Genomic DNA, 18,106 nt, shown 5'->3' on the forward strand with positions numbered 1-18,106 from the left:
TAGTTCGCTCACTAGAGTTATGTTCACGAAACTACAATTTAGGGCATAGACATAGTTGGTCAACATACCATTTATGTCCAGTAGATAAAGTATGAGTATTCACAAAAAATATCAAAATGGATGCTTTATCTAAAACTAGCTATTCTATTCATTGAACAATTAGAGGTTGTGGAGCATAATAATTATGTTTTATTATTGTTTTCATGGATTTTTTCTTATGTTTTCCTTGTCTCTTCACAAGCTATTAGTAATTTGCCATTTCCCCCCCAAAGAAATCCTCTTCAAACCCCCTACTCATCTATTTGTATCTGAAATTTGAAGTAAAAAAAGATAACACCATTTTTGAAAATGTCTAAGAGCCATTTCTTATTTATTTATGATCCTTTATTTAAAAATCCATCTACATCCATCTCTTAGAGTCCATGACACTTACTCTAAGGCAGGGCTGGGCAATAGCGGCCCTCCAGATGTTGATGAGCTACACATCCCAGCATGCCTTGCATCAGGTTCAGCATGGCCACATAGCAAAACTAATGCAAAGCATCCTGGGATGTGTAGTTCATCAACAGCTGGAGGGCCACTGTTGCCCAGCCCTGCTCTAAGGGGTAGATTTACTAAGGGGCAGATTGTCAAGGCTGCCAATCATTGGCAGCTTTGACAGATAATATTAAAATGACAATTGCAATAAATGCTTAACCGGGCATGTTTAGCATTTGGTTTTAATTACCATTTTAATGTATGAAAGGCATCTATGATTGGCAGCTTGACAACCCACTCCTTAGTAAATCTAACCTTAAAATTCTGTTATTGTTTGGGTTGTTATAACATAATGCTTATCGATTATTCTTGAATTATGTCTATAATTATAGACAATAAAAGCAATAATAGTAATAAGTTTTAGGCTTAAAGTGCATTTTACATTGAGAGTAAACATGACAATTGCATTTACAGAGCAAAGAGAGAACAGGAGGTAACAGTCTTGAAGAGAGCTTTGGAAGAAGAGACAAGAACGCATGAAGCTCAGGTCCAAGAGATGAGACAGAAACACACTCAAGCTTTTGAAGAGATAACAGAACAACTAGAACAAGTGAAAAGGGTAATAGGTCTTATTATGTAGCACTAAATATAAGGGCATTCATTAGATGCCCAATGTAACTTAACGTGGTCACAACTTCCCTGCCCTTAGGTTAAAATCAACTTGGAAAAGAGCAAGCAAGGTTTGGAGAAGGACAACTCTGAGCTCACAGTAGAAATCCGATCACTAAACCAGGCCAAGCAGGATGTAGAGCACAAGAAGAAGAAACTTGAAGTCCAATTGCAGGAGCTGCAGTCTAAGTACACTGAAGGGGAACGGGCCAGAAATGAGCTGACAGAAAAATCATACCGAATACAGGTAGGGAGGTGCAAAATAAAATGTACTGAGGCTCTTTCTCTTCTAAAAAACCCCCACCATTCTCAATGTATTGTAGCTGCCAATGCTTACTATAAAACAAGTGTCCTTTATCTGTAGGTGGAGCTGGAAAATGTTACTGTTCTACTCAGCGAAGCAGAGACCAAGTCCATTAAGCTTTCCAAAGATGTTGCAAGTTTGGGATCTCAGCTCCAGGACAGTCAGGTAAGTAGTTCTACCTTAACTATATATCTATAGATTCTTATTGCACAATCTTAGGCATGTGCATTCTGAGAAGACATTGACCAATGGATTTGGTTCTGTAGGAGTTGTTACAAGAAGAGACTCGACAGAAGCTGAATGTGGCTACAAAACTCCGTCAGGTAGAGGATGAGAAGAACAGTATCCAGGAACAGCTAGATGAGGAAGTGGAGGCCAAACAGAACCTGGAACGTCACATCTCCACACTGAATATTCAGGTAATCGATCCAGTATAATGTAAGAGTTCATGTGTATTGCCCATTCTATTAAAAAGGTTTATATATATGTAGTGCATAAGCAGCTATGCATGACATCGTTCATAGATATTTCACGTTGGTCTTGCAGCACAGCTGAGGCCAATATATATGGCAGACAAATTGGCATGTATGGTTGTGTGTACAGATGACCCGCTGACCACAGTACCTGTAGGTACTGACATCACAGCAGTGCAGGCAAATTCAAATGATATTAAGACACATCGATTGGCCTGTAAGTAAGTGCGTATGCTTAGAAAGTCATCCACTATGTTGGCATATAGGCCTGGGAATGTGTTATTCGTGCATTATCTCATTATATTACTTGTATTTGAGTCCAATTACCAGAGCAACAGGAATGTGATGACCGGACATTGTGATTCATACATCTAACCTATTATGAATCACAATGTCCGGTCATTGTGATTCATACATCTAACCTATAGCGCCTGTGACTTATCCTCCATATCTTCCTTTTCTTTTGTTCCTAATTACTGCTGGTTGATTGAAGCAGCTGGAGGAAAAATAGGTTGCTGGGACAGGGCGCATTTGATTTGATCCACACACCACATTGTATATCGTCCAGGAATGTGATATAATCCCATTTTAATAACATAATTTATGTGTTATAGGGTTATCATTAACTGTTCCCTTTGCCTGCAACTGGTACTGCAAACAAGATACATACAGTACTTTTATAAAAAAGTGTGTCCACTATTCCAGAAAGGCCCATGGAAATAAATCTGTATTCTGGGTGTTTTTACATTTGAACTTTCTCTGCAACTAGAACTGCTCAAATTACACAACTGACACATGCATGTTTTACATACACAGCAGAATGTTGTGGAGATAGTGATGTTAGTAAAATATTCTGTAATGTTACTTGACTCTAGTAATGCAAGTTCTGACCCACGCTATGCACACATCTGTCATGATTAGAAACTATTGATCCTGGACAGTAGGTTGCCACATACCAATAATCAGTGACCCGAAATGCCTTTTAACAAACAATACATCAATTACCCAGCTTATCATGCACTCCCTACTTCCTGGTTTCAGCTCTCAGATTCCAAGAGAAAAATGCAAGAGTTTGTTACTACTATAGAGGCAATGGAAGAAGGCAAGAAGAAGTTCCAGAGAGACATTGAGGGCATGACCCAACAGTTTGAGGAAAAGGCTGCTGCTTATGACAAACTGGAAAAGACCAAGACCAGACTACAGCAGGAGCTCGATGACCTTGTAGTGGACTTGGAGAATCAGCGCCAACTTGTGTCCAGCTTGGAGAAAAAGCAAAAGAAGTTTGATCAGGTGTGTTATGATGGCTGCAAATGACACTATATATATGTATATATTAATATATAGGTTCATGAATATGTGGCTGATTATCATTTCTTTCTTACAGATGTTGGCAGAGGAGAAAAACATCTCTTCAAAATTTGCAGATGAGCGAGACAGAGCTGAAGCGGACTCCAGAGAGAAGGAAACAAGAGCATTAGCACTTGCCAGAGCTCTCGATGAAGCCTTACAATCCAAAGAAGAACTTGAGAGAGTGAATAAACTACTGAAGGCTGAAATGGAGGACTTAGTCAGCTCCAAGGATGATGTAGGCAAGAATGTAAGTGCCACCTTCCATGTTAATGAATGATGATCAGTGTATAATTAAAGCTCTCACAAGCTATTTAATTTCTATTTAAACAAGTAAAAAATCCTAGATACTAATCTAACATAAACAAAGTTTTAAATAGCTAATCGCCATGTAAAACGTAATGGTGGAATTATTTTTTTTTTTTCTGCAGGTCCATGATTTGGAGAAAAACAAGCGTGCTCTGGAAACACAAGTTGAAGAGATGAAGACACAGTTAGAGGAGCTTGAAGATGAGCTTCAGGCAACAGAAGATGCCAAGCTTAGGTTAGAAGTCAACATGCAGGCTCTGAAAGCACAATTTGAAAGAGATTTACAAGGTAGAGATGAGCAGAATGAGGAGAAGAGAAGACAGCTGGTTAAACAGGTGACTAATTTACATGACAAAGGACATAATGTATAATACTTTGTTTAATTAAGATTACTAGACTTTGATGGATTATAGGAATTTTGCAATCTTTGTTAACCAGAAGTGACTTTGTAAGATTGTATAATCAACTTGGGTGATAAACATTTTCCTTTTCCAAGGTTCATGAGTATGAAACAGAACTGGAAGATGAGCGGAAACAGAGAACCGCAGCAGCTGCAGCCAAGAAGAAGTTAGAAGTTGACCTTAAGGACTTAGAAGGACAAGTTGACTTTGCCAACAAAGGTCGGGATGAAGCTATCAAACAACTTAGAAAGTTACAGGTTAGTATTATCCGAAAAGCTAATTACAACATATAGCCATAAAATAATTTAGCATGTTTTATAGTATACACAATGGTTAATCATAGTAAGTAAGGTTGAATAAAGACCTACGTCCATTGAGTTCAACCCCCCCCCCCCCCTAAGATTAATTGACTACTGATTATGCTTACAATAATGTTCCCCTGTAATCTATGTTCAATATGCAAAGTACAAAATAGTTACTTTAACTGAGGTGGCATTACTACGTACATATTACATAATACGTATGCAGGGTTTTATTAAATGTTTAATTTATTTCAGGCTCAGACGAAAGACTTCCAAAGAGATCTTGATGATGCTCGTGCAGCCAGGGAGGAGATATTTGCCACTGCAAGAGAGAATGAGAAGAAGGCCAAGAACTTAGAAGCTGAACTTATGCAACTTCAAGAGGTAAAATAGGTCATCTTTTCTTTGAAAGAAAACTAAACAATTGTTGCATGAGAACACATTATAAATAGTTCCAGAACCTCATAGATGGTATTTATTCTCCTAGGAACTGGCTGCTGCCGAGAGAGCAAGAAAGCAATCTGAATTGGAGAAGGAGGAACTGGCAGAAGAACTTGCAGGAAGTGCATCTGGAAAGTAAGGATAGAGCCAAAGGCCTAGTTATTATATACTTTTTGGATTAAACATAGTGTAACCTTCCTAGCATTGCATTAATTCAGGAGATGGTTTCTTGGCAGTTAACACTCTGTATTGAGTTTCACACAAAATATATTTTGTACGAGAATGAGCAATCCTTATCATACCTCCCAACTGTCATTGGTGGACCAGCGGGACCTTTGCATGCGGTGGAGCGTGGCCTCGCTGTGAGGGGGCATGGCCTTCAAATTGCATCATTCATGCGAGGCCATGCCCCCGTTTTGCTGCTGCTGCCCCTCTGTCTGCAGGGAATAGATGCTGTGCACATACGCACATCGTCTATTCCCCGGTGACAAGCGGGTAGCAGCGGGGACTCCCAACTCCCCCCCCCCCCCCACCGTGGGACACTGCTGGCCCCAGGCGGGCTGCCGGACCGTCCCCAAAAACCGGGACGTTCCCTTGGTAAACAGGACAGTTGGGAGGTATGCTTTATTCTTTATAATGAAACATTTCTGGTTTGAAGGAGTTACTAGGAATATACAGGCGCTGCACATAGGTCTTGTTGTTAAACTATATTTCTAGTGGCTATAGATTATCCGGTCTGGTGTACTACAATAGCCATAGTCTTACATTTAGCCTTATGCCTCCAGGAAGGGGTGGGATTCCTAGAGAAATGTACAAAATGTATATTGATAGCTGTAAGATTTTCTGACTTACAATACATATGTTTAACATTTCCCCCCATAAAAAGAAAGCAATATAAATAAACCAGATTGTATAATTAATTCCATGACTAATTAATCCCCCGGGGGCTATTCAACTAGTTCTAACAAGCTGGCACTTATTGGGAATTACACTTTGCATACCTAGTACCGATAACCAGGCCTTATGGGGCATACACACGGGGAGATTTGAGCTTGATTTCTAAGCCATCTGGCTAGATGGCTTAGAAATTAAGCACAAATTGCTCAGTGTGTATGCCCCATAGGAATGGCGATGCGTGGTCCCGCGTGTCACTATTGCCAGGCAATATCATTTAACCCTGCAGTATATATCTAGTCATTGTAAATGTTCTATCACCAGAGAACACTGATTGTGACATATTGCTGGAGCAGAGGTGTGTGCTGAGCAATCTGTACTTAACTAGATCGCTCAGCACAAAGGCACAGTTGCCCCATGTGTATGGAGCATTTTTGCTAAAATACATAGGTCCGGGAACTTACCCTGGAGCCCATATGTTTCACAAGAAACCCGGGACATGTTTCAGCCAAAAATGTAGAGGGGCTATGATTGGACTGATAAGGACAACTGGGCTTAAATCCCATACAGTCAGTCAGCCCATGTTGTCTCTGACATCTTTCTGTGTGTTTTATCAAAGTACCATCTATATCATGTTTTATTTAGCAGTATGTAAGTATTGAAATACAATAAGGGAGAACAGAAATTTACAGAATCATTGATTTCATGTACTTAGATCCACTCTACAGGATGACAAGCGCCGCCTGGAGGCCAGAATTACTCAGCTAGAAGAGGAGCTGGAAGAGGAACAGAGTAACATAGAGGGCATGAGTGACAGGATGAGGAAAGCAGTGCAGCAGGTAGGTACCACAACACTGATCCTTATTTAATTAGAAAGAAACTGGCTGCAATAGACCATGTCCATCTCTTTTGCAGGCAGAGCAATTGGCGAATGAACTGGCAGCTGAGCGCAGTACTACACAGAAGAACGAGAGCGCACGCCAGCAGCTGGAGAGACAAAACAAAGAACTCAAGAGCAAACTGCAAGAAATGGAGGGCACTGTCAAGTCCAAATTCAAATCCAGCATCACTGCTCTGGAAGCCAAGATCTCTCAGCTGGAGGAACAGTTAGAGCAGGAAGCCAGGTAGGTTGTGCCGGCAAGTAGTAAATATCCATGGAGGAAACAGTATATTTAGGGTCAGTCACTATTACAAGTCGATGGCTTAGTGCAAATGTCCAGCAAGAATAGTGTTTGTTCAATATTGTGAAGAATGTAGGTAATGATGTGTGTGCAGGCGATATATAAAGGCACCCACCAGTAGATGTATCAAACTACGAACAGCCCAGTTACTTAACAAGTGGTGTTGATTTATTGAAGTATAACAGGTACAGCCGTACACACTGTTGTATACACAACATACAGCTCACCAGTTGGTGAGTATATACTGCTTGCACATAGTGATGCAGAGTTGCAAAATATCACTTACTGGTTTTGAGATATACTGTAAGGAGTCATTGACCTGAGATACATATATTTTTTCTGATTGCTATATGGTAAAATGAGAGTGTAACATCATGTAATAGCTGGAAAGAGAGAAGAAGAGAAGATGGAGTCTTTAGCACAGCAGAATTCTTTTGGTAATATGGTGGCGATCTGAAAATGAGTCAGCCCATGATTGAGAACTGATTGTGCTGATTATAAGAGACAGTGTAAAAGGGACACAAGTAGCTCAGATTTTTTTTAACATCACTTTATGGGTTCTGTTATGCTCTGATGATCAATTTCTATAATGCCCAGAGCTATTCAATTACAGCACCTGGTAAATCCTTATGAGGGTGCAAACAAAAATCCATGTCAAGTGAATCCTTGGGGATTATCAGGCTTTCTGCATGATACTGTATCTGCATAGTTCCTTAATTTGGAATCTACAGTATGCCTTACTGCACATTAGGCATAGTGCTTAAAGCAGGATGTGGAGCTTACTGCAGGATATAATTGAATGGCTCCAGGAATTTAACCTGATAAACCCTGTGGCTAATTGAATTCCCCTGTTACTCTATCATTGTTAATTGAGGGCCCAAGGATCAGTACATAGTCAAAATACAGACAGAGATTAAAGGGTCAATCCAATAAATAGGATCGACCCCTATGGTTCTAAGCAGTAATCCTTACAAAGGATAATAGGAAATGCTGTGAGAAAACTATTTTATTCTAGTAATAGGTCGGCACCAAAGGTTGGCATGCACTAAGTAAACATGGACATAGGGTTGACACAAGCAAAAAGTCGACATGGAAAAAGTTTGCCATGAGTTGTTCATGATTTTCATGCTGTATCATTCATGTGGACTCCGATTGGGATGAGTAAAGTGTTCCGAGCCATACGTGGGTATGCACTAAGCAAGGGGTTCCCAATGTTTTTTGATTCACGGCACCCTAGAGAATCAGAATTTTTTTTCACGGCACCCCCAGGTCCAAAAAAATTTATTAGATTGGGTTTATATGCGATTCTTAGGGTCAGTTATGTGGTAAAGGGCAGGATTTGCTTCTGTTTGTACACATTCTATGATTGGCAGCCCCCAGCACTGGTTTTGCTCCTAAATAATTACCATTAATAATTTGACTTTGTCCTGGACCACCAAGCCGCGGCACCCCTGCATGTGTCCCGAGGCACCCCAGGGAGCCACGGCACACAGTTTGGGAACCACTGCGGGACTAAGCTAATTGGGGATCCACATGCTCAGGTGTCGATATTGACACAAAAAAACCCTTAAAGATTCATGACCTTTGTTACTGTCGGCCTAGTGCAATTTGAACTTTTTGGTGTGGACCTATTGCCCGTCTCCTTAGACATGGTCTGTGAGCTAATCCATACCTGGCTGTGGGTTCTTGAGCACCTTCAATATTTGTACTGCCCCAGCCACTAACCGGATCTATGAAAGCAATTCCAGACCCTTGTATGGAGGATGGGGGTAATCTATTATACCCAAATATTTGGCTCCCATGACTATATGACTTGTTAGTTGGTTTGTCATTACTCAGCTGGTTAATGTCCCGACCATTCCTCCTACTGTACACCAGTCGTTAGTGTTGCATCCCACACAGTTTACATAGGGATCTGTGTCACTCATTACAGAGACAAGCAGACATCAGTGAAATCTCTACGTCAAAAAGACAAAAAGCTTAAGGAAGCTCTTCTGCAAGTTGAAGATGAGAGGAAGCAGGCGGAGCAGTATAAGGAACAGGTAAGCTCTGCAGTATGGTATGATGTTTTTGCTGCTTAGCAAGCTTGGAAACTCAGCCCACCAGGCGAGCAAATGACCTGCAGCCCCCTGCTGCATGAATTCCCATGCCGGCATCTGAATGGATGTGTACTCTTACACATCCATTCGAATGTGGGTGTACGGGGGAAAAAAACTTCCATGGTTGCCGACCATCTAATAACTTTTTGCCTGCTCGCAGATAAAGGTCAGGCTGATCTGGAGATGGCCAATCAGGGGGCAAGCGCTAAAGTCATGTGATGTCAGCCGCTCACCTTCAGCAGGCACCGGCTCACCTGCGTTCCCAGGGGAACGCCCAGCATTTTCATAGGGCCGCCTCTCTCCAACCCCTTCCCTCCCCTGCCCGTGCGAATACCCGGCGAGTGTAATACTCACCAAAAGCGTTCACACATCGGGTCTGCACGTGCGTATTTTAGCCTAAACGCATGCGCAGACCCGCAACAGCGATCTCCAGACTTAATTTGTCTTACAGTGATCCAACCTGAATTACCCCCTAAGTTTCCTAATGTTTTGTAACTCATATGCAGATGTCTTTAACGTTTGCATCTTATTCGCATCTCAGACTCAGGTTTCTTCCCACCACTGCACCTCCTTCTCTCTGCCCACCGAGGTGCAATCCTATCATACAGAGACCTCTCCTGTGACTAGGTACATGCACACTGGGGGTGCAAAAGAACCTGCAATTAGGCATTTTAGCTATATATTCTATATTAATAAGGGAGGGTTATTCCTTAACCAACATGACAGCTAAATCTGGACTTATTCTGTCTGTCATCCAGGTTCTGGACAATAACTGGGTTCTGTCTAAATCCATTTTTCTTCATTTTAGGCTGAAAAGGGAAATGTAAAACAGAAACAACTGAAAAGACAGCTGGAGGAGGCTGAGGAAGAAACACAACGACTCAATGCTTCCCGCAGAAAATTGCAGAGAGAGCTGGACGAGGCCACGGAGAGTAACGAGGCAATGACCAGGGAGCTTGGTGGGCTTAAGACCAAACTCAGGTGAGAGATCCAAATTCACTGACTTCTGAGCTTCTTTTTGCTAAAGGTGGTACCATTGGTAAAATAAAGGCACTCAGGTCAAAGTCAAGAAGACAATTAATAGGGATGAATGATTCAAACTTTCAAATGTGTTACTTAAATTCAGTTGTTTTGATCTAGTTGACAATATCCTGAGTGTTGCCAAGGCAGGAATATTATTTATCCAGCCAGTCTATTAGTTGGGCATTTGTGGCTCTTAACTTGTAGTTAAAGAACACAAGTTGTACTAGCTACAAGAAAATAAAGAGATATAACATTTAGCAATTGGCCTGATTAGAAGTCTAATAGTCTTAGGAGTTCTATAAAATGCCCCTGTATTTATTGTATGTAATGGTACCTTAATTTACCTTCTGAACAATGAAACCAAAAGACATTTATGAGTGTGAGAACAGGGGTGGAGATGAAAGAGCATTATGTATCACATGGTTAAGCATTGGGGCATTTTAGGACAGTACTGTTTATTATTCCACACTGTGGTCACTCCAATCCCTTATTAGACCACATTATCAGGGGAATTGAGTGTGCCAGTATACTGTGCCAACCATATCTGACATCTTGTCCTTTACTTTACCATGTATGGTAGAAGACATAAAGTTTGAGTAGTAACAAAGTATTTCTGTCAAGCTAAATTCTACCGAACATTATTATGTAACCAGAGAGCTATTCAACTGTTGTCACTTGTTAATGGAACGGAAACCCCCGGAAACTGCTATCGAGATAGCGTTGGTTGGACTCATAATAGGCTTTTACATGACAATTTCTGAACAGCCATATTTAAAGTAAAGCCATTATATGTACATGAAATATAAATATATTTTTTTAAAGGTACTTGTTGATTTTGGGAAATTTAGAGTTGGTTATGAGATTATTGGGCTAGGTATTCCGGAGACGATCTTTTGTACTTCTGAGCTCCACACATAGAACTCTATGTAATAGTACCATCAGAGGCGCAGTATGTGGGCTCATGTTAAGGTTACTAAGGAGAGTTAGATAAAAACAACAACTATTCTCTAGTTATAAATTGGTGCTGTGCAGACCATGGCTAGGCGATGCTTTATACGGATTAATACGATACTGTGTGACATCATGACTCCATGTGGAAGACATACAAGATGTACAAGATCATGTGATCAGGAAGGAGTGCCTGTAAGTCATTCAGTGGTGAGATGGGTCTGTCAATGAATATACACTGCGTGTACTCTTAATTACTGCAAGCCCTGAAGTACCGTACTGGAACGTATTCCTAGCACATATAAAGGACCTGTTAGCACAAGGATGACGTCTTCTTGTTTGTTTTTATTTTATATACTACATACTGATAGAAATATTAGACAAGCCTATGTAACATGCTTATTAGCCTGGGCGGTGCTCTATCTCCACCCATTGGCTGCAGCAGTGCAATCTATGCCGTACAGGAGCAGCTAGTTATCACCAGAATCTCTCCCATGTTGGGAACTTGGTGTAGATGTATAAAGCAGTCATAAGGGAGGATAAGTGAGCCAGAGAAGAAGTGGCCCACGGCATTTTATATTATGCAAATTATAGATGTTACTTCAGTGCTGATTGGTTGCCATGGGCCACTTCTCCTCTGGCTCACTCCTCCTCCGTATCACGTTCATACAGCTACCCCTCAAGGTGGGATGGGAACATTTTATTTTCTATCAGTGTGTGGTTATTAGTACAAATTCCTCCTGGTTACAGAGCTATATGAATGTTTTTAATCGCTCACCGCCATCAATATCGACATTTCGTACATACCAATGTAATAATACAGAGGTGTCCCAACTGGTCCTCAAGATCCTCCAACAGTTTTAGTTTTCAAGGCTACCTTTGGGTCTGTAGAATGTATGGGGGGGCGGTGTCTTGAAATGCACATCCTAATAATATACATGTATCACGAGGTGCCATCATGCTGGGACCTGTAGTTCTATAAAGAAAGACATGTGGTGCCTGATGCACACTCTATAATATTAAGCTCTGCTATTTCATGTAGAGCAGTAAATTGGGGTTCTTGGAATATTTATTGGCCAAGAAATACTAGCCCACCAACCACATCAAGGTGACCTCAAATTTTCTGGTGGTCTGTAGAATGTGTCAGTTAGGAATGAATGCAGAACATGTTTGAAAATGTGGTTAGTAATGACTACACCTGTGCACCATCTAGGTGGTCTGGAAAATCAAACTATTGGTAGATTCTGAGGACCGGTTTGGAAAGCCCTATAATAATACATCCGTCACCAATACACTTTGAACAATATATCATTCACTGCCACATTTAGAATGCATACCAACGTCACATCTGATGTGCAGAACATCAGATATGATGAACCCGATGACTGTGGACAGGAGTGCGCTATCATGGGTACACACCAGACAATCTGAGCGATATATTCCTCCTAAGATATTAAAGAATTATCTAATTAAACTGGTTTAAGGACCAGTTATAGATTGAGTTTGATTAAATTGCAATACCATACAAAACTATAAAGGAACGGTTTGTTTTATAATGTTTGTGGTTTTTTTCCCCAAAGGTTTTTATAAAAAGAGCCACAATACAGCTAAAAGGGCATAAATACAAAAGAATGTGTACTTAAATGTAATTGTACTTGTTTTGTTCTTCTTTATGATGTGCTAGTATAACAGCTGCAGACTTTCTGTTTCAGAGGGACACAGGACACTACGCAATGACTAAGCAGGTACCAACGCCTTCAATTTTGCAGCTCCTCTTGGTCGGGCAAATTTCCACCTTAAGCTCCTTGTTTTAAAAACACATTGTATGTCTCAAGCGCTAATTATTTGGAAACCACATAAAAGATGATTGTGCTTAGAACACAGAAAGAGTACGCTCATTATAAGAACAATACTTTTCTTTTCCAATAGATACAATTGGAGTAGCACGTTGGGAAATATGAAACATGCAATGTGTCTTTAAACACCCACCCTTTCCCTGCAAAATCTGAAGGCTTGGACATCTAATTCATAAGGGAATATTTATATTATGAAGACTAACGTTCCCCACTTCTATAGACATACTACAGACAGTATATGGCACGTAACTAACACGTCAGTCTCTCCATTGTCATGTTGGAATGTCTCAGTCATGCATGATGAGGAACACTAGTAAAGCAGAATTAACTGTACTTCATTTGGAAATGGAAAATCAGAAATTGTTGGTGAAAAAAGAGATTGTTTTGAAAGGCAAATTCTGCATATGTTGACAATATCCAGGCACCCTGGATTATTATAAGGCCATTATTATCCCTCGTATTTGGAAGTAATGTTTTATAGCAGAGTTTCCCAAACTCCAAAATTGCCGTCCAGGTTTTAAGGATACCTATGCAGTGGCGTAGGTTCGTACCAGTTGGCCGGAGGCAAGATAAATATTGGTCTTGTCTGCATGTGTTAAGATCTGAGCGGGCAATAGTGACGCACTCGACCGCAAATCACCATCGCTTTGTTGCATACACATAAAGTGATGTGTGCTACATTTCTACAACACATACGCAGTCGTTCGATTATTAGCCAGCCGGCACACACTCGCCTCCCAGCGATCAGGTCTGAATAACCCCCCGTATCTGAAGTCAGTAGAAGTCATATGCCTAATAGGGAACAGGGAGAACAGTGCAATATGATTAAAATAGGTTTGAAAAAATGTATGCATTATGCTTCTAAAGGTGCCCTTATATTCGGGTGATTCCAAGGCAATTTGGTAACTTTTCATTTAATTCCGGCGAGAAATTGGATCAAAAGTGACCAAATCGCATGTGTTTGACCTCAAGATGCACTGCGATGCGCGGTCCCGTGCACATCGCATCGAAGCCTGATAATCGCACCCACTGCACGATAGATTTATCAACAGGCTTGGCTGGGATTGCATAGGATATATATTCTATGCAAACTGACTGCAGTCCTGCCACCCAGGAAGTTTCTGGTTGGTTCAAGGGGGACCCCCCTCGGAGAACTCGCCCTAGTGTACGTGTGCACCCTAAGATAATACGTTTTGGTTAGCACTATTCTCAATACACATCCAATTGGGGATGCTTGATTAGATAAAAAAATGGTCTGCAAAGTGCTAATACACTAACATGTAGGTGGGAACTGAATTCCTGATGAAGGGTACAAATTGCCTTTGCAGCATCTTTTAAATGCTGGCAACAGCACTGCATCTCATACCATTTGCTCAAAAGTGCGCGATCGGGCTGCTGTAAAACCCAGCTATTGCCACACTGATTCAGGTGAATGGGTGTCTTCAACTGGTACTGAACTTCCCACACAGCATATTTTCTGAAGATCTGAAAAAAGTACATTGAGTTTATTGCATTGTACATTATCCAGGGTGCCTGACTAATCGGAGACTGTATGGATATTGGCAACATTACGGATTTCTTCAAAAATACTCTTTGCTCTACTGAAATTGCTAAAAAGTCTCTATATCTACCTCTGATTTCAAACCATGTGACTTCAATGGGCTTTGATATTTCCTACAGTATCTAGTACTTTTATATAATGCAAAGCAACAAAAAATTCTGATAATAATGAATAATGTCAGGGATATGATCCTGTTAATTAGCTCATTTTAAACCTTAACATTATTTTACCAACAACTTTATTTGTCATGATATAGGTGAGAGAAGGTAACTCGCAATACATCCTGCTAATACTGCATATTATTAACTGCATTGGAAAACCCATTTGCATGGTCAACCCAGTAACATGACTATCATCAAATACAAAATGCATGCAGTAAATGTATATTCTTTTTTTAACAAGGCGAGAATGTAAGACTTATCATTATAACATATTGTCACTGTCAAAATAAATGTACTTCCACACTAATCCACTTCTATCCTATTACAGGGGGATCGTGTACAATGTATATGCGCTGTATCTGTTTTCTACTGGTTCTGATACAGATACATATATTTAAAGGGGATTTCTACTTAAATACAAATATCCAATTATTTCACTGATCACTAAATTATTGCATAACTCTCAACTGTCCCACTTATCGCGGGAACGTCCCAGTATTCCGGAACCTTCCAGCGTCCCTCCCGCGGCTGACAGTGTCCCGTGGCAGAGGGGGCGACAGTTGGGAGTCCTCCCCTGTCATCCGCACAGCGTCTATTTATTGCAGCCAGAGGGGCTGGGGGCATAGTCAGCAGCTCATGGAGCTGCTGGGCATGCCCCCACAGCGGTGAAAACAGGGGCATGACCTCGTGGCAGCGCCACAAGTCCAACCAAGCCTCCTTTTCTATAGACATTTTCCGATAGCACAGTCCTTCATCACCACAACCGAATGTTGGGAGGTATGTTATTGACATTACATTTCCTGAATAATGCATTATTTGCTGCTCGCTATTAAATTAGCCAAGAGGTTCTATACTAGAATCTAATAATAAAGAATCTAATAATGATTACCTAGCACACATTGTGGTGACATGGGCTCCTTAGCTTGGAATAATATTCCTATTAATAGAGGACAGCCTAATTGGGGCCTATGTGTTTTTAAACAATCAAAGTATTCAGTACTGGCTGCTATTTCTGAATACTCCCCTGTATCTCAGCTGACTTTTTTTTTATTGTTAACAAAAATGTGCCTTCCATTTTAAAAATGAAACTTGCAGGGAAAGTGGACGTGAGAACACAGGGTAAGTTTCTGGCACGGAGAGAAGCTGTGGGAGAGGGGTTGTACGATCCCTCTCCTGCAAGAATGCCTCCATAGTTATAAAGGGTGTGGTATAGGGTTACGACAGTCAGGATCCTGACTGGCCAGACTCAGACAGCATGGCGAGCGCAACAAGGCCCCTTGTGGGCTAGCTGCGCTTGCCACGCTGCGGGCACGGTGGCTCACTACACTCGCCATCTATTCTATTCTCCCTCTATGGGGGTCATTGACCCCCATGAGGGAGAATAGCCGGTGGCCGTCTGGAACCCGTCTGCCGGTGTTTTAACAGTCGTGATGCCGACGTCGGGTAAATGACTGTCGGGATCCCATCCGGCACCCGTTATAAAGCGGTTTATACCCTTTAAATCAACAGTGAAAATGTAGTCTGCAGAGTTAGTTAGCTTTTTGCACGATTAGTGCATGCTGCCGTTTTTACAGCATTTTCTGACTGGGAAAAAAGGTTTATAAATAGGCCTACAAACCTTTCAAGTTATCAACAGTATGACCTGATAATTATGAGACATAAAGACTTAGACCAGGGTTAGCCAACTCCAGTCCTCGAGAGCTACCAACAGTGAATGTTTTCCAGATCTCCTCACAGAATCACAAGTGAAGTAATTAGCTCCATCTGTGGATCTTTTAAAATGTGTCAGTCAGTAATGAGTGCACCTTTGCAGCAGCGAGGTGAGCTGGAAAATGTGAACTGTTGGTAGGTCTCGAGTTGGCTACCCCTGACTTAGACAAATGAAATATCGGCAGAAACAAGTCAGCTAGCTTTAAAGTGCAGGAAGAAAAGAGTAAAAAATTTAACTTAATTAAAAGTCAGTCTTTCCAGGATTAAAAATGGCATACATTGTGATAAACGTGGCACAGACAAATAAAAAGAATTACTTGAAAAGGGTATAAACTACATATCTAAATTAGCTGCATGCATCATTTTCTATCATGTTCACTTTTCATGTAACATGCTATATGCAGAGAGCTTATGTAATTAACATGGAAGTACCAGGGTGGATTGTAGAAGCATCACCGATGATCTACACAATAAAGGTGAAAATTTCACAAGATTTTAATGAACAAAATAATAAAAGGACAAACATTTAATCTACTAGAATTTTCTACTGATCAGTGAAATTAGGAAGTGACAACCGTAAGAGATCTGAGATCCCTTTAAATATTAAGGGTTGTATTTATCAAAGCATGGAGAAAGTGTAACGATCCAAAGCACTAAACAATCAGCTTCCAACTCTCATTTTACAGATGGGGTTTGAAAAATAACAGGAACTAAATTTCATACTGCTTTATCTCTCTCCACTTTCTCTCTCTCCAAGCTTTGATAAATATTCCCCAAAATCGTGATTGCTGGGGACAGAGATTCAGGCATTCTAAATGTTTGTTTCCTCTGTTATCAGAAAACAAAGGATAAAATAGTGTAATGGTCTCTAAATAAGAGTTTAACAGTTGTTCTTATGCCTGGCAGACGGGGGAATGAACCTGCATCATTCGCCCCTCCTCGGCGATCCGGAGGGAACAGAAGAGCTGTAGAGAACGCAGGAGATGGGTCTGAAGAGGATGTGGAAACGCGAGAAACAGATTACAACGGAACAAAAGCGAGCGAATAATCCTATTCATTGTCACAACACGTGCCTTTGGACTCTATCACAAGTTTATTTATCCCCTTCAATCCACGAGATGCCTGCAACACTGTTTCAGGTGTACCGGCAATGAAGAGTATACCCACCAGCGCACATACAACAAACAGTGACCAAGTAACTACCGCAGCCGGGCCCATGCAGAAGGTCATGCTCTTTTTCAATGAAAACATCTGCTCTATGCACAATAACTGTTGCAATGCATTTCCTGAGGCAGCCACAAGCACTTATGTAAAAGAGGACAAAGGTTCAGCCCTCCGGTTTGCCATTACTAGCAGTAAGCGTGTGCTGAACTTTTTGCCTCTTGGGCAAATTGAATCCTGTCTCTTCAGTTTCCACCACACAAGATTGTAAATTCTGCAACAGGCCAATGGGAATGTGCGTAACAAGTGGTCAATTAGATAAACCCCTGTAAACTTAGCAAAATGACATCCCCCTGGCTACGCTGGCTGACAAAGGAATTGACTCCATATTTTAAGTCTATATCCTTCTATGATCCAGTGTACAAACAAGTGTCTTAACGCTCAAGATTTCTTTTTTTTTTCCATGCACTTAGTGCCTTTCTGATCACAAGTATTGAAGATATTTGTTTAAAAATAAACCCAGATCTATTAAACACAGTTTCCTGCTGCACCCGGATTGTGCCAAAGCCACATCCACTGAAATTATAAAGCACCAGATTACATTGTAGTGGTCTTCTCTATTCGCTGCACATATTTTAGGGGTAAAATTAAAGAGGGTATTTTAAGAGTGTTTCCTTGATTTTAACAATAGTGGACTCTTAATCCAGCTCTTTGTGTTACTAATATATTTTTAAGTGCAAGGTCTTTTGATTTGGCTTCTCTAATAAAGGTCAATTTTATTGCAATCTC

The 18,106-nt window shown here is 40.8% G+C and overlaps 1 protein-coding gene across 3 annotated transcripts in view; it reads left to right on the plus strand.

The window, feature by feature from the left end:
• Window positions 1-18,106, plus strand: part of MYH11 (myosin heavy chain 11) — a 96,229-nt gene extending 78,123 nt beyond the window's left edge. For 2 of the 3 annotated variants that reach the window (XM_083153293.1, XM_083153294.1), the window contains 15 exons: window positions 952-1,096; window positions 1,187-1,393; window positions 1,511-1,615; window positions 1,717-1,869; window positions 2,965-3,213; window positions 3,308-3,520; window positions 3,702-3,914; window positions 4,076-4,237; window positions 4,538-4,666; window positions 4,770-4,858; window positions 6,333-6,456; window positions 6,533-6,741; window positions 8,732-8,840; window positions 9,706-9,878; window positions 17,063-18,106. In XM_083153293.1, coding sequence (XP_083009419.1) covers window positions 952-1,096; window positions 1,187-1,393; window positions 1,511-1,615; window positions 1,717-1,869; window positions 2,965-3,213; window positions 3,308-3,520; window positions 3,702-3,914; window positions 4,076-4,237; window positions 4,538-4,666; window positions 4,770-4,858; window positions 6,333-6,456; window positions 6,533-6,741; window positions 8,732-8,840; window positions 9,706-9,878; window positions 17,063-17,204 — 2,422 coding nt within the window. In that variant the 3' untranslated portion in view covers window positions 17,205-18,106. Of the gene's footprint in view, window positions 1-951; window positions 1,097-1,186; window positions 1,394-1,510; window positions 1,616-1,716; window positions 1,870-2,964; window positions 3,214-3,307; window positions 3,521-3,701; window positions 3,915-4,075; window positions 4,238-4,537; window positions 4,667-4,769; window positions 4,859-6,332; window positions 6,457-6,532; window positions 6,742-8,731; window positions 8,841-9,705; window positions 9,879-12,580; window positions 12,614-17,062 lie in introns of all 3 variants that reach the window. The other variant, XM_083153295.1, reaches the window with a different exon arrangement.

The sequence above is a fragment of the Crinia signifera genome, chromosome 7 (assembly GCF_055691185.1).
Source record: "Crinia signifera chromosome 7, ASM5569118v1, whole genome shotgun sequence".
NCBI lineage: Eukaryota > Metazoa > Chordata > Amphibia > Anura > Myobatrachidae > Crinia > Crinia signifera.